General features: G+C 45.5%; 7 protein-coding genes across 7 annotated transcripts; 6 read left to right on the forward strand and 1 right to left on the reverse strand.

Moving 5' to 3' along the window:
• Positions 1 to 849: 849 nt before the first annotated feature.
• Positions 850 to 1664, forward strand: PADG_08157 (uncharacterized protein; the record flags this gene model as incomplete). The annotated part of the gene is made up of 3 exons (XM_010765390.1): positions 850 to 961; positions 1150 to 1238; positions 1476 to 1664. The coding sequence occupies 3 exons, from the start codon at positions 850 to 852 to the stop codon at positions 1662 to 1664; spliced, it is 390 nt and encodes a 129-aa protein (XP_010763692.1).
• Positions 1665 to 2692: 1028 nt separating this feature from the next.
• PADG_08158 (uncharacterized protein) lies at positions 2693 to 4321 on the forward strand (the record flags this gene model as incomplete). Its single annotated transcript, XM_010765418.1, has 1 exon — positions 2693 to 4321. One exon carries the CDS (start codon positions 2693 to 2695, stop codon positions 4319 to 4321), a length of 1629 nt encoding a protein of 542 aa, XP_010763720.1.
• Positions 4322 to 5580: 1259 nt separating this feature from the next.
• Positions 5581 to 6481, forward strand: PADG_08159 (uncharacterized protein; the record flags this gene model as incomplete). Its single annotated transcript, XM_010765391.1, has 2 exons — positions 5581 to 5707; positions 6297 to 6481. The coding sequence occupies 2 exons, from the start codon at positions 5581 to 5583 to the stop codon at positions 6479 to 6481; spliced, it is 312 nt and encodes a 103-aa protein (XP_010763693.1).
• A 1804-nt stretch (positions 6482 to 8285) lies between these two features.
• On the forward strand, positions 8286 to 9261 carry PADG_08161 (uncharacterized protein; the record flags this gene model as incomplete). The annotated part of the gene is made up of 2 exons (XM_010765392.1): positions 8286 to 8805; positions 8894 to 9261. 2 exons carry the CDS (start codon positions 8286 to 8288, stop codon positions 9259 to 9261), a joined length of 888 nt encoding a protein of 295 aa, XP_010763694.1.
• A 643-nt stretch (positions 9262 to 9904) lies between these two features.
• Positions 9905 to 11035, reverse strand: PADG_08162 (uncharacterized protein; the record flags this gene model as incomplete). Its single annotated transcript, XM_010765419.1, has 1 exon — positions 9905 to 11035. One exon carries the CDS (start codon positions 11033 to 11035, stop codon positions 9905 to 9907), a length of 1131 nt encoding a protein of 376 aa, XP_010763721.1.
• A 641-nt stretch (positions 11036 to 11676) lies between these two features.
• On the forward strand, positions 11677 to 12368 carry PADG_08163 (uncharacterized protein; the record flags this gene model as incomplete). The annotated part of the gene is made up of 2 exons (XM_010765393.1): positions 11677 to 12070; positions 12151 to 12368. The coding sequence occupies 2 exons, from the start codon at positions 11677 to 11679 to the stop codon at positions 12366 to 12368; spliced, it is 612 nt and encodes a 203-aa protein (XP_010763695.1).
• A 2470-nt stretch (positions 12369 to 14838) lies between these two features.
• PADG_08165 (uncharacterized protein) lies at positions 14839 to 15396 on the forward strand (the record flags this gene model as incomplete). The annotated part of the gene is made up of 2 exons (XM_010765394.1): positions 14839 to 15050; positions 15291 to 15396. 2 exons carry the CDS (start codon positions 14839 to 14841, stop codon positions 15394 to 15396), a joined length of 318 nt encoding a protein of 105 aa, XP_010763696.1.
• Positions 15397 to 15620: the final 224 nt, after the last annotated feature.

Below are 15620 nucleotides of genomic sequence, written 5' to 3' on the forward strand. Positions count from 1 at the left end.
ATTTCTTCCTCCCCTCCCTTTTTCCCCCGTATTTTTGACAACAAGGCAAGGGGAGGAAGGGCTCTAAATACTTATTCTAAATTCCGGTCTGGTCTTTTTTCTTCCTGTAACATCTCCTCATATATATCGCTAGGTACCTATAGATAGCTGGATATGCCCCAAGTAGATTTGAATCATAACCCATTTTAATTAATGGCTGCTATCGAATCCTGCAAACCACCTCCCGGCGCTACCGAGCTCCAAATCACGTGCCAACCCACTCGCGTTTTCCAAGGAGGAGGGAATTACCTAATTTGTCAACATGGTTCAGCATAACGTCATTCTGTCCCGGTCGCCCAAAGTAAGTCCCCTGCCTGACATTATTAGCCGCCTTGTTTGCCAGATCTGCCAGTGACGGGTGCCGCGGGGACCAACAGCGAAAGCAACGGCTCAACGTCATGGTTCCCCCCCCCCCCCCCCAAGGTTTCTCGTTCGTTGCTAGACGTCCTTATATAAAGTATCGTCCCATTTCCCGGGAAAAATTCACCCCCCCCCCCCCCCCTCTCATACAACATTAGCAGACCAATTCCCCACAAGGCGCGTAACCTGACCATGGCCGGAAAACCAGGCATATTTCACTTAATAGTCCCTTGCCAATGAGTTGTACGGAAAATTACCCATTTCTGCCATCTATCAATATACCCCCCCCCCCCCCCTTTTTTTTTCCTCCCAAATCCATAGCGATATCCCAGAGGCGAAAAAGGGACTCTAAACAAAACTATCCATTCCCAATTGGAGCTCTGATAATAAAACAGCATACCGCCACCTTTCTACTTCCCCCCTTTGCGCCCTCTTCACATCAAAGCAACTATGTCCAAGTCACGTCTGCCGATGTATCTAGGTCTCGCCGCCGCTGGTGCGGGAGGATACTATCTATACTCCGCCGGAGGCGATCCTAAGAGAGCCACTCGGAAATTCGAAGGTGAGCGGGCTGCTCTCAAATTGACGTATAACTCTAGCTCCAGCCGCGGAGGTCCAACTTGGGCTTCCTCAGGAGCCAATTTTACCCGTCTCCCTTCCCCTGCTTGCACTAGTCCACAGTGGAAGAAAATTGGATCGAGAATGGGTGAACTGACCGTGGTGGCGTGGGCGCATTTTCATGGTCTGTAGATGATGCTTCACGCGCAGGATCGAAGATTCGAAGCGAGAGCAACAAGGCGCTGGGCGCTGAGCAACTCGGGAAGGATATAGATGAGGCGGTAAGTAGCCAATGTTTCACCTCTTACCCCCCTGTTCAACCTCTGCTCCCTCCTCCTTTTTCACACCCTATTTTTTTTTTATTTTTTAAATACCCACCACTCAACCATAAGTATTGTGCACGACTTCTACTATACCACGTCGCAACTCATATCATGAAATCAAAATTAAAGTGATAATTGCACATGCAACATTGCTAATTCAATGTATCCGATCGGAATGATCGGCAATGTTTTCAGGCCAAGAAAGCACAGCGAGCGGATGAAAGAGCCGCTCATCTTGCCAAGGAAGGTGTCGATAGGTTCGAAAAGGCCCGTCACGAAGCTGCCAGAGATGTAAATGCGAAGATTGACGCGTTCGACAAGACTGTTGAGCAGAAGGCGGCTGAGGCTAAGAGCGGAGTGTCTTCGTGGTTTGGCAAGAAATGAGGAAGATGATGACCATGATGAGAAACGGGATTGCTGATTTACGATGAAGTAATGGATTTTGGGTGTGAATGCTGACCTTGAAACTTGATTCTCTCTCTCCTTTTATTTTTATTTTTATTTTTATTTTTATTTTTGGACAAAGTCCCTGGCGAAATATGAGTTAACTATTGGAATATTTTTGTTTATTTTTTCTCCCCTTTTCGTCCCATGTTCGATCGCCTATGTCCATGTCCATTGGCGACACATCCTGCTTCAAGAAGCTCAGGAGATGTCCACTCGAGAGCCTGGACCAGGTCTTGTTTAGGCAATCTTTGCGGGATAAGTAGAGCATGGAGGATGTGTGCTGAGCGGGGATGCTTCATCGTTTTAAATTTGATTGAATCGAACCTACAAGCTGTAAACTACAAACCGTTGTCAGTTGTATCGTGATCTCAGATGTACAAGGAATTATATTTTTTAAAAAAATATTATAAAATAAAAAGTAATGTATAGAATAATTGTAAACTATATGCAATTATATTAAAATTACATATATTACGTATTTAAAGAGCGACCATAATTTTTATTTATTTACATCATTAACATTAATATATTTTTTATATAACTTTATAATATTTTATATAACCAACTAGTTTAGTTAAAATTATTTGGCCAGATTATTAGTAGTGAAACCAGAATTTAACCCGATTAGGCTAAGCGCCTTCAAGCGCGTCCCAAATCGCGTCGCTGGTACCAACCCCCGCATTCCCGCCTTGAAATCCAAATATGCATCCTCCTTCATTGCAGCCTGGGCAGCGAGCCCTCACACAGAACAAGAAGAAAACAAAGAAAGACATCCCACTGTTTGGCCTGCTTTGTGAATGTCTCCATCTCAAATTCTCTCTTCGCTACACCTATCTATATGTCCATAACCCCTTCCTAGTTCCCGTCCTCCTTGCTGTACATACGTACGCAGTAGCTCCTTACATTGAATACTTAGAGACAGAGTATCTTATCCCTGACGACGGGGAAAGAAAGCGTCATCAGTCATGGGCCCAAGGGTCAAGTTCTCGCGCCCGTCCAGGGCGTCAACCCGCTGCCTTCCTCCGCAACAAACCGCGATACAGGAATTTGCAAAGGCGACAAAGTCAAGAGCAAGCCAATTCGATGCCAAAGATGTCCTTTCCTCCAAGAAGCGCAAGGTTGGCGAGATCGAGGTTCAACTGGTCGAAGTTACCAGCCGCAGCGCCGAAGATAGTAGCTCCTGTGACGAAATCGGTGAAAGACCGTCCAAGGGAGCGCGGCTGAGCAAATCATCGGTCTTGCGCTCGAAAACCTGTTCTCCTCCTTCTCCATCTCCTACAACGCGATCAACCTCTTCCCTAACACCAGCGAAGAAGGCTTTAACATCTGGCCCATCTTCGCTCTCCGCCACTGGAAACAAAAACAACCCTCTGCCCCGTACAACTACCGATCCCAATACCAATACCAATACCAATACCAATACAAATGCGAATGAGATATCCGATTATGACAACCTGCCGCAATCCTTCCACGACCTCATCGCTCTGCATTCTTCCTTTCTCTCAGCGTTATCCCTCCACTACTCTCACAATGGACTATGCACCCCCGCAGATCTTAACCTATTACTCCCCAGCACAGAAAAGATATGGAAGAAGCGCAAGGTCCACAGAGAAGATCTACAGAGACTTCTATACATATTGGAGAGTGACACAGAGCCAGCCTGCAAAGGCGACGACAAGAGTAATGACTCCGGCATGACCTTCAGAATCGCCAACTATGGAATCCGCAAGACATGTCTGGAGTTCCTGGACCCAAAAAACAGCAGGAGCCCGAAGAAGAACATGAACAACTTTGGACCCCCTTTTGACGAAGCAGAGCTAAACGCGAAATTCCGCATCAACCTACAACGCATCTGGCGCAGCTCTACCCACAACCAATCACCATCGGGCACACATCCCACCCCCGCCATCCCCCTAGCCCCAATCCACGACTCGACAAAAGCCTTCACATCCCTCCGCATCGGACAACAACGCCTTCTCGATTTCAAGCGGGGCATGGTGGGACTGAAAGCTGCCGCCACCGGTCCTGAAAGTGGTAGTAGTAGTAGCAAAGACGGCAAAGGTGTGTCTGTCACCTCTTCTCCAACCGCAGCCAGTCGTCGTAGCGGGCTTCTCCAACGGATCCAGAACAAACAACTCAAGCAGACGACGCTGGCTCCGCCGCCGACTAAGGAGGCTCTCCTGCGCCGTTCCGCGGTTGATTTGGTTGAGGAGGTTGTTGGGGTGTTGATTTTACTTAGACCGGCATCGTCGGCGGCGCCTGCATCTTCTGCATCTTTTGTATCTTCAAATTCTTTGTCGTCGTCGTCGTCGTCATCATCATCTTCTGTCAGCCGTGCAACATTTACAACCTCCCTGTCTCGCAAAAAGCCGTATCGATGGAACACCATCATTCAGAATATTCGAGATTCCCTACGGTGTCCCATCTCCAAGCAGGAGGCGGAGGCCTGTTTGGATCTCCTAGCCCAGCCATCCGTGGCAGGGGAATGGGTTAGTATTGTAACCGTTAATCGGATTAAATCTGTGGTGTTGAGGTCTGGAATTGATGTTTTCCCGTGTGAGATTAGGAAGAGGGTGGAGCATTTGAAGGTTTGATTTTTGTTGATTTTGTTTACCTTTCTTTTTTTCTTTTTTCCTTTTTCTCTTCTTTTTCGGGCATATTGGCGCAGTGTTTTGATATTGCTTTTGGTGTTGCACTCTTGCCTATGGGGGTGTTCCGGATGATTGATTATAGTCATGCCGTTCTTAATACTGTATTTTGATAGATGTGTATAACCTAGGTGATAGAAGTTGGATAATCAGGTTTTTAGGAAAATATCCTCTTAGAGCAGATGTATAATTACGTTTTAGCCTTGAAAATCGGGAATATAGATGGTTGGATTCCTCAATGTTAATACACTCCTTTTACAAATCTGTTGCTTCCATTGAACACATTCCACTTCGTGAGAAAAAGGAGAATAGGAGGGAAAAATAAAACAATTAAAAATAAAGCATAAACAGAGTGAGAAGTATTGTAATTTTTTTCAACATAAAAAACATCTGTGCAACTCAAAAAGTCATCATTGAATTGATATACATGTTCTCTGTCATACAAACAAATATGAGCAGTGGTGTTCTCTTCATGTATCATGCACACACACACACACACACACAGTTCATAAAACGTAATTGATGCCAGCTATTAGGAACATTACCAATGACTCTAACACCGAAAAGACTGCTCAGTGAACTCATCATGCACAGAGACTCACAGATGCTCCATGAAGCCGCAGCTAGCTTCGTACCTATCACGGACGCACCGGGCAACTGCTTCGTAGAAGAAGTGCTGTAACTATATACCCGGATGCCGAGGTTGTGAGTTGTCCACCGCAATCCGGGGAGGCGGTGGAGGAATTGGGAGGCACCGACGAAGCGGTCCGGGGCTGGGCTTTGACTCCGGTTCCATGGACGAGTTGATATCTGATGCTGGTTGGGTCAGGTCCGTCTTTGGAGCTGTGGATGTCTTTTGTTGTTTGGTTTTTTTTTTTTTTTAACCCGTTTTATATGGTATTCTTGTTCTTTTGTTTGATCCATTGGCATGATGCGTCATGGGCAATGTATACATACCCACACTCCTTGGTACGTTCTAGATAAGAGGAGCAATTCGGTCCTGTGAACGTTCTCCTTCTAACGGCTGCCTTTCCCCACTCCCTTCCCTTTCATTATTATCATTGCAGAGGCGCAATGCTGAGATACCCTATACAGAATGAATGGACGAACATAAATAAGTGAAGAAATAACGCCCCTCACATAAGTTCCACTTGATGGAACTGAGTGATGGATGGGCTCCCTTGCGCGAGATATTGGGAATCAATATGCCAGATGAGACGTTCACTAGTGCAAATGATTCTTATGCTATTGAGGGCCTGGCACAGCAGATTGTGCTGGAGGCCCGGTCGGATTGGGCAGGCATATTTGCACTGACTGGGGCTTTGGGATATGGTACGTGGTGGCTATCGAAGAGCAGCATTGTACGGGTTGCAACACAAACAGGCTTGGAGGGTATTAATGCGTGCAATATTGCTTTTGACTGCAAATATGAGCGAATTCAGGGTGAATGGGATAAATACGAGGGAGGCATGTAGGCCAGAAAACAACAGGTTCGGCAGGTGGAAGCACAGGAAAGGGGGTATTCGGAATGGAGGCCCCACGACATCTTGGAAAGGATGAAGCGAACGAAAGAAGAAGTCGATGCATTTCGCAAACGAGAAGAAGAGAGACAGGACAGAGAGAAGAGGAGTGAAGAAACAAGAAAGCAGGAAAGAGGCTAGACGAAAAGAAGAGATAGGAAGCAAGAAGAGGAGCGGAAGAAGAGACACACCCAAGGGCAGGACCGGTATGATTTCATCAGCAGCTTGAAGGACGTTCTTGATGAAGTTGAGCGGCAAATGAAGGGTGATATCATCAGCACACACAAACTTCAACTTTCAACCCAAGGACCACCGCCGGGGGTGTGTCTCCGTGTTTCTCACCACCACCCCCTTCTCCTCCTCCGACCAGTGCGGCAAAATCGCACTAACTGCTCTCACAGGCGCTGGTGGCCACGTATCGAGGGTGCTGGTTCGCGCGCCAGTATTGCGACCGATACTGCCCAATTTACTTGCTAGGCTCTCCCAGTTGCGATGCTCGAGCATGCGTACCTTGCATGATTCGAGAATGCAATGGCTGAAGAAGTTTGTTCCTCGAAGGCAGATATCGCGCCTTGTTTTGGGGTGAGAAGCTGTTTTGGATCTTGTCCATTGATATCCTATAATTTTCGTCGTTTTCATCTTCATTTTTCTTTCAGTTTATTTTCTCTCTCATTTTTAGCATCGTTATTCCAGTTTGGAACGCTGTTTTCTAAATTCGTCTGCAACATAATTAAAAATAACAGACTCCCAGCCAAAATGCATGGAATTGCCCTTGCCAATGTGGATCCACGCTCTCTCAACACAGAAAGGAATTTCTCCTGGTAACGGCCGTAAAGAGATCTCGGCAAATATCTAGCTACGTTGCCAAGATGGAGCCGTTAGAACGGCGTGTCAAGGATCGGCATTTTTTATTTTTTGAAACACGACACTTGTTCCGGTTGTTCCCATGAATGAGGACGCAGCCACTTGAACCAAAATCGTGAATCTGGTTATTCAGATTGCATGATACGTGTCCCTCCCCCGGCTATTCTTAGCCCTTTTTAACGTTCTTGAGACTCCTTAGTCCAATGCCTCAGCCTTCGATTTTCCGCAATGCCGATCGTTAGTAACCAACTCCACACACGAGTTACGCTCTTCATGGTAAAATTATCAACCCAACAAGTATCGTTCAGCATTGTCATTCAATATCTGGGCCGAGAGAATTCGGGTGGGACCTTGATTTCTGTTGATCTAAATTCGGAGTTGAGGATGCATTGGCACCGTACAACTCATTTCGTAATACCTGGTCTCCGGGCCCCGCCAGAGGTTGGGTGGGGAGGGAAGAATCCTATCAGCCCTGTTGCTCTACGGGGCAATTGTGATCTCTGTGGATCTTGTTCATTGCCCATCTGCTTACAGGGCTCATTTCTTTCTCAAACCTCCTGGGCAAAAATGGGAATTGTTATGTTAGTCCATGATCGACAGACCCAGTTTACATTTTCGCTTCCAGCTGAACAGGTATTTTGCAAAAACACGCCCTTTTCAGGCCTCATGAGGGAGATCTTTCCCTTGTCAAAATGGTCATGCTCTATTCTTTATATCGCAATTGGGATATGTCCTTCTGTGAAGGGAATACAGCAAGGACATCATCCTGAGCTGGCACAGCATTTGCTTGAAAACAGCAGCAACCGTTTAGAGTCAGTCGTTGGAATACCTTCCTCGAACCAACGAAGCCTTTTCCTTTACTATTCTTCTGAAGTCCCTGTCCATTTGACACGTACCATCCAGCCCTGGTGAATGGTGACCGTCAGATTTACCATTAGTGTTGTGAACCCCATCGGCGGTAAGAATCAAGACAGGTTTCTCTCCCTGCCGCCAATCTCAGTACCCAACCGAGACAAGATCTCAGATCCCAGGATTATACTGATCCGTTTCAGTATCACAGTGCATTCATGACCAAGAAGTATATATCTGGCCCAATTCTTGGCCATTTCATGAAATATGTAGCTGCCGCGAGGGCTAGTTTCTAATACTCCGTTCAAGAGTTGTCAGCTCCTCTTTTTTATTTCGGAAGAGTTAAAACCGAAATACATAGCGTTCAGCTCGCGGCAGAGGAGCCTTGTTACGTTTTCCTAGGCATTAGTTGCGTAAGAAACCTGTTCGTGGATAGTATCTCCCACGTTGCTATCCCTATGCTGCTCCACCTATATAGTCGTGGCGGATGTTGCCAATTTACATGCACAGTCATTGTTGCTTCTGCTGCCAATGACCTCAAGGTAGCTAAAAAGCATATATATCTATATATATATCTGCCCAGGTATTTAAAAGGCTACTCGCCAGCTCTAAACCATATCATTTTCCCTTTCTCCCATTTTCCGGACTCATTCCACAGCTACCCTCTCTTCCCCATGATGAATATATGGAGGTCAATACTTATATTTCTAGGGTTCAAAAAGTCCTATAATTTTATACTCTTCTTCATCTTTGCCGGCGGCCTGCTTGGCTTTACTCTTGCGCGTCTACAATTTCTCGACATTGGCGGACGTTATGTCAACGGCACCGGTCCTGGAGAGTGGTTCTATCAAGATGCCGGTTTCAGACGTGTCGGCATCACCCTTCATCTAGGCACCATCCTCCCCTGCGGAATCCTCGTGATATTTCAGTTCATTCCCTCGATTCGATATCGAGTAATACTCTTCCACCGCATCAACGGATACATCATCATCACGTTGTTCCTCATTTCCAACGCTGGAGCATTAATGATCACCCGCCATGCCTTTGGCGGCGGCGTGGAGATACAATTGGCCATAGGCCTTCTGGTTCTAATGAGCACTGTCAGCGTCGGCATAGCCTACTACAACATCCGCCGACTGCAGATCGAGCAGCATCGTGACCATCCGCCCCTTGCTCGAAATCATCACGCGAACTGCCGTCAGGCTTGGTGACTACTACGAAGTCTGGTCCTGCGAGAAGATCAATTTCACTTGGCAGTTCTACAAGGTTCCTGTCTCCTATCTAGTCGCATATCCGATGTGTTCACCTCCTCCAAACGGTTCAGAGCCGCTCCCAGGCTACAAGCCCGTAGCGATCGTCCATCCAGATAAAAATATCAGGGACCCAGCCAGGATTGGGGCAAATCTCCACGTCTCATTTGGATTGGCAGTGTGGCTTGCGATGGCCATGCACATTATCGGAGTGGAGATTTACCTGCAGTTGACGCCGCGGGAGAACCAACGGTTGCGCATGGTGAGCTATAAACGACAAAAGGAGGCTGGGTATGAGAATCCTGGGAGCGCTGGTCTTGTTGTACAGAAGATTGGCGATGCGGAACTTTGGCTTCCGTCGGTTGAAATAGACCAGACAGAGCTAACTGAGGTGTTAAAGTGAAAAATCTTAACTATTACGTTACACTTCACATCTACTCCTGTCATCTGCTACTATTTGCAGTTGCTACTTAAGTGTCTTCATTTGTTAGTGAGATTAGGTATGTATGGACCTTGGTATTGCTCTATCTTGTTATATCAAGGCTTGGAAATATAAAACTTCAGCATTTAGTTCAATTTGTATATAGTGCAATTACTATCCACCGGTTGTAGGGGATAACTGTTTTTATAAGTTTTCCCAGTTCCAATTACATCCATAGACTACTTTCGTTTTCTATTGGCACCTATAACTAAGGTTGTTAACAATCCATGCGCCATTAGCCAAGCGGTCATCGAAATAGTTTCCAACCACCAACTATCCTACGCGAAGATATTCCTAGTATTGTTAATTCATCACCACCTCCGCCAGAAGGACAGAAACGAATTGCTGGAATGGATAACTATATTTTGAACCTGGGAAGCAAGTATTATGTCCACCTCTATTTGCATAGTGAACAGTACAATGACAGGTCAAAGTGAGACAAATACTGAAGATACAATTGTAAAGGGCAAAAAAAAAAAAAAAAAAAAAAAAAAAAATCGAAACAAATATGATAACGAGTAAATTGGTCATTGCCATCTTGCTTTGTACGCCTTTAACATTCAAATCACATTTTGTTCTCAGCATCGTCTTCTAAAAGCCGCTGTTTTTCTGCTCTGTCCCTCTCAGATTCCTCCCAATACGCCTCGAGTGCCTGAACAAAACCCAGAAGCAGATCTTCGCATATAATAATAGTTGGGTCCTCCCAGACGCCCCTGAGCCCAGAGGTCACCCAGTCCGGTAGTTTGTCAGAAGCCCCTCCCCTCCTCGACCTGAGCAGCATAGCCACAGCAAAATGAAAGTGAAGATACTGCATACTCGGCCTAAAGGCATTTTCCGGTTGGAATATGAGTTTTCTTTGGTTCAATTCGTTGAAGGTCATATCCTGAGTCCCCATTTGAGAATGGAGAGACGTATCGAGGACTCTGAACTCGAACTCTGGGGGATTGGCGCTAACATCCTCCGGTATGATGACAATCTGGAACTTCTCAAACGCCTCCTTGACACGCGGGGGTAAGAAAAGTCCATTTTTGGCCCCGTTGATATCAATATCAGGGCCCTCCGCGAAAACAAGAACCATGTTTCCCTGTCCAGCTATGGTCGGGAAGATGTGGGCTGCACCCACGTCTGATTTTTTTATCCAGCCCACCGCAATAGGGCACCAAACTTCGCCCTCCGGCGAGCCTTCAGGGCAGTATGCGTTTTCCAGGTTATTCACAAAGGTCTGTTGTTCTTCCGGGGTAATATCTTCCGTCAAGGACAAAACTAGGTCCGCAAATTTAGCCTGGCGATTTTCAGCGCGTTTGGCATCCGGCTTCTCTCCGATGGTGTTTCGAAATAGGTGCCACATTTCTCTTCCAAGGCGATCCCGCTCTCCGAAATAGACAAGCTGCTCCTCACGATAATGCTTCACTTTTCTGGCAAACTCGACACTGTCCTCCGCTGGTGCGAAAATCCTTTCGCTGACGCGACATTCCAGTTCGTTCAACCGGATTTTGTAGTTTATCTCGCGTAATTGAAAGGTAAGACAGTCCCAACTGCCAAACGGAACGTTCATATATCCGTTGACTGCGACATTTATTTTTTCGTAGAGTTCGGCTCGAGCTGAAAGCTCTTCAGCGGTGAAATCGCCAGAGAATAGAATTTCCTTGTCTTCAAGCTCCTCTGGAATATCGGGGACATCAGGGACATCGTCCATAGTGGAGGGAAGGAGTTTGATTCCAAGAAGGGGGTTCAAGTAAGTGAGATGTCGAGGCCAATACTCTGTGAAATTCAGAGTAGATAAAGAGAAAAGAGGAAGAGTAGGAAGAGTAGGAAGAGTAGACAAGGGGATTTGAAATATCAACAGATATCTAATATTGCTTGAATAGTAACACAGCAACTAAAGAAGGAAGACGATGAAATGTCTTCTGTGACCTTTTTTTTTTTTTTTCATGAGACTGATTCTCTCATTAAAGATCACTGAAATTGACTGACAATTTCGAATCTGAAAGATGTTCACAACATCAAATACTACATTGTGTTGTGTGTTGCTATGTGCTTTTATACACATTCTGCGAATTTGACATTGTCATTGAGCAGACACAAGTCTGCAATCTTATTTCTCTCTTCTTCAGATCTTGAAAGAACAATATCACAAATAGATAAAAACATTAACGGTTGGACTTTACAGCACTATACTTCCACATCTGCGCTCGTATCAAGTAGAAAGAGTTCCCTTAATACAGCTCCTGAACCGAATTGGCTGCAAGCTTTCATATCTGAAGGACCACTGATTTGGTGCCCATTAGTTTGCAGTTCCTCACTGTAGAAAACGAAAAGAAGGAAACCTGATAAACCATGAAAGACATTGGCAAGAGCAAGCCTACGCACGTCGCGCCAAAACTCCCAGAGCGAGCTGTCTGTGACTCCAATTTCCTGTGGTGGTGGTATTCCAATAAGAATGGGTCCCCGTGTAAAAAATCTCATCTATACGTAATCGCGCCGTCCTCACCAGAGACATATGTGGGATGGGAAGAAAAGGAGAAGAGAAAGAGTGCCTCCAAGATACGGGCTGCAGCGACATTCGAGAAAACCGATAGCTATCCACTAGGAAAAAAAACGCCTCATCGCATAAAGACACATAAACAAAATAAAAATAAAAAACCACAGTTGTCAAAACGGTATGGCCTCGCTGATTTTCTGGTTCAATTCAGCGGGGGCTCCGAGAAGCCTGCAAATTGTTCATCGAGCAGTCAGTAAAAGGTGGGGGGGGGGGGGGGAAACGATGCACTAAGGATAGGGAAAACAAGCACTCCGTCCCCGTCTTTGTAGCCCAGCAGCAGCAGCAAAAGATAGATGCTGGTCAACACACGACCTGTTTCATAATACTCAGGTTATATATCTCGGCACATGGCTTGCGCGAAATTAACCGCGACTCCCTTCAAGAGGTAAATCAACAAGGTGGGGAGTTGAGTGAGGGATATTGCGCACAGCAGCAGCAACACTCGTTAGGAATCCTATACAGCGTTGATAGAAGAGGGCCGAGTTAGTCATTTGAACTTCTTTTGGTCTTTCATGGCGATATTTTTTTGCGCCAGGCATACCTAAAGTAGGGCCAACCACTTTGCAACGACATGGATTTTGCGTCGTTCCGCATTGAAAGCAGATCGGGATCGGAAATCCAGGGAAAAGACATCGTGAAGGGTTCGATACCTGGTTCATAAGGGAGGATTGAACAGTATATCGCATGGCAGCAGGTGCGCCAATCTTATTCTTCAAAAGTTGCCATTGTGCCAGTGAACCTGTCAAATACTTCATTGAATGTCCAGTAAGTAAGGACTACCGATATGGCGAAGTATCTCGGCATATCTTCATCCCTTCTTGAGGGATGTTGAGGCAGTGATGACAAGAGTTGAAACGCGAAGGGCGAAGCTTGAAAGCTTAACCAGAATTAACTTTCGTGCAAGAGCTTGATTTGAACTCCCTTCATCCTATGTTGGGGGTTGAATTTGTTAGAGTGAACTTGCTGAGGGATGTCTCTAAGATATGATAAATGGAAGTTGAGGTTGGAATTTCTAAAGTCTGATTGGTCGAGAGGAATGTTGTATCGTAGTTGGATGAAATAAGAGCATTTCGAATGCTCAGGAAGACCTAATTGTATATAGTTAGTTATTCAATCCCGCCCTTTTTATAAATTCCTACATAATCGGGTTCCTAGAGGCCTCACCAGGCATGGCGAAAGCAAATCCAAAAAACCACCTGTCAACAGTTAACTGTAAATAGCGGCAAAAGTTTCTCAGATATACCACACATGAATATAAATAATCCTTACGTTGGTTTCTCCTCTCCATCAACGCCTTTTCCAGCAAATTTAACGCCCAATCCTTCCCCAAATTCCCCGCATTCTTCGCTCCAAATCCAACACTCCATATCCGATCTCTTGGACTGGCTTCTACAAGTCCCCTGCTTCCAGAAGCCAATAGCTGCTCCTTAAGCTTCGGATTCCGAGTAAATTTCAAATACTTCCCTCGACAACGATCTGATATCGATGCTTTTTCTATACAGAAGCGTCGAAGTTGGATATTTGGCAGCCAATGCTCCGGAGGTCTCTGGAATGTGGTGATTCAGTGTCCCGTGCAAAAGATTTTCTCCGTGTCATCTGGAGCGAAAAGGAGCCCTAACATAAAGGATACAACCATTTGAGATATAAACATGTAACTTATCACGTGGATAGAACAGGTTTCTCACTGCTCAGCATTGTCATATTTCAGGGTTTCAATGCTATTTTTACTACCAGCTCAGCTGCAACCCACCAGCAAAACCTGTGAGTGGGACAGGTTCCCACTGGTCAACTATCAGAAGTCATCAGTCATCCATCTTGATAAAATAGGCTGAGGATTGACCGCGGCTGGATGGCTAACCCCCGGATATCAGGCGTCAGAATACCAATACAAAAATCTCTCATTAAACACTTGACCTGGCATGTCGCAAGGATGTGGCTGGGGTGATACCAAGCTTTACCAAGCAATCTTTTGTTAACTTAGTTAACTAACGGTTACTGTAACTAGTTAACTATTTAACATGATCAAGGTTCTGACATATGTGGCTCAACACCAAGTGACAAAGCCACAGCGGTGACGTTTCAGGGAATCACTAACTGCGCACTTGGCTGCACAGGCCTTGACAAATAAGGCTTATCCAAACCAATCATAACGGGCTCTTACAGCAATAGGTTTGCTGTTGACGTTTGCTTCTAGAAAGCCTGTAAATTGGACGTCTTTTCCCCCTTTCAAATAATCCTTCCTGCCCAACTTTTGCAAAAGCCCAGGAACTAGTTAGCATTGATCGTATTAGTTAGTTTTGCAAGCGGGCTTAAAAACATGCACATGGCTAGCCCCGGCGACGCCGCCTTGGGACTCATGCTCACTCACCCGTTCTCTCATTCACCACCTGCCATGACCTCCTTTTTTCCTCTCCGATGAGCAGGCAACTTGAAACCTGTGACTAGCGCCAGCCATGGATAAAGCCGTAAATATAACCTGAATAGCCCGTGTGCAATTGCCGTTCCTTGCTTCCTCCCAAGGGCTTTGCATGAAGATCTCACATGATTGCTCTGCTTCCCTTCTCACTCACACCAGGAACCCATCCACTTCTCTCGTTTAACCTTCATATCCATGGGTTGGCCCTCTTTATCCATACACTCTCGGCTTTATATCGACTTTCCCCTATATAGAGCTTTATCCCCTTCCTCTCCGTCGAACCCAGCCCTATAGAAATAACCCCGCCGGACCCACACCGTCAATCAGTAAATCTCAGTTATTTTCCTCATTCCTGTTCTACCATTTCCCCCAACAAGTAAACATCTGCCGGGCTATACCTCCGCACGAAACGCGCCGATCAAATAAACCCACTTTTGCCTGTCAAACCGACAGACAATCCAACAACCTCAGCCAAGCATAAAAAAACTAAACCCAAGAAAGAAAGGAAGAAAGAAAATCAATAAATAAAAAAAAAAAAAACATGCCATCAAACCGACTAATCCCCCTCTTAATCCTATTCATCGTCGTCGCCTTTCTGGCAGTCATCCTCTTCGTGACGTGGAGTATCATGATGGCCGTCAAGATGCAGACGAAGCAGGAAATGGAGAAGAAAAACGTGATGATGTCACGGGACGGGTTGAAGGTTGGTATCAAGGAGTTGAATGATGAGAAGTACAAGGATATCAGTCAGAGGTATGTATGGGTTTGCTTTCTCTTTTTTTTCTCTCTTTATCTTTATGATCCTGTCAACAAGGGTTTGGTTTTTTTCCTTCCTCCTCCGCTCGTTTGTTTATTGCTCCTGAAATGCAAGTCACGTTAAGTTACCCCAATTCACAATTCACATTTACAAATCTCTACTCTCAACGAGGTATATCCCTTGAGAATATATTTTGGCCACTATTTTTAACAAATCTCTTCTCGCCATATCAATAGTGTCCTGGTCAACATCTGGAATCACAGCACATTCCCCGCATACAAGCGAAGGTGGTGGAACAATGGATTCAGCAACAACAACAACAACAGCGGGAACGGGAAGTAAAGCTACCCACCTATTTGGAGGGAAATTGGGGCCTTTCATTTATATGTAAGTACTTTCTTTTATATATATATATATATATTTTCCTTTTCTTTTTCTTCTCATTGAATTATCAAAGAATGTATGTTCCACCTCTTCCTCGCACACCCTCATCGCGATAGTCGCGATAGCCATGGGGCATCACTCTATATCCTTCTGCCATTGTTGTTGTTAGTCGTTATTGTTGT

This window comes from Paracoccidioides brasiliensis (assembly GCF_000150735.1).
Source record: "Paracoccidioides brasiliensis Pb18 unplaced genomic scaffold supercont2.17, whole genome shotgun sequence".
In the NCBI taxonomy this organism is placed as follows: domain Eukaryota; kingdom Fungi; phylum Ascomycota; class Eurotiomycetes; order Onygenales; family Ajellomycetaceae; genus Paracoccidioides; species Paracoccidioides brasiliensis.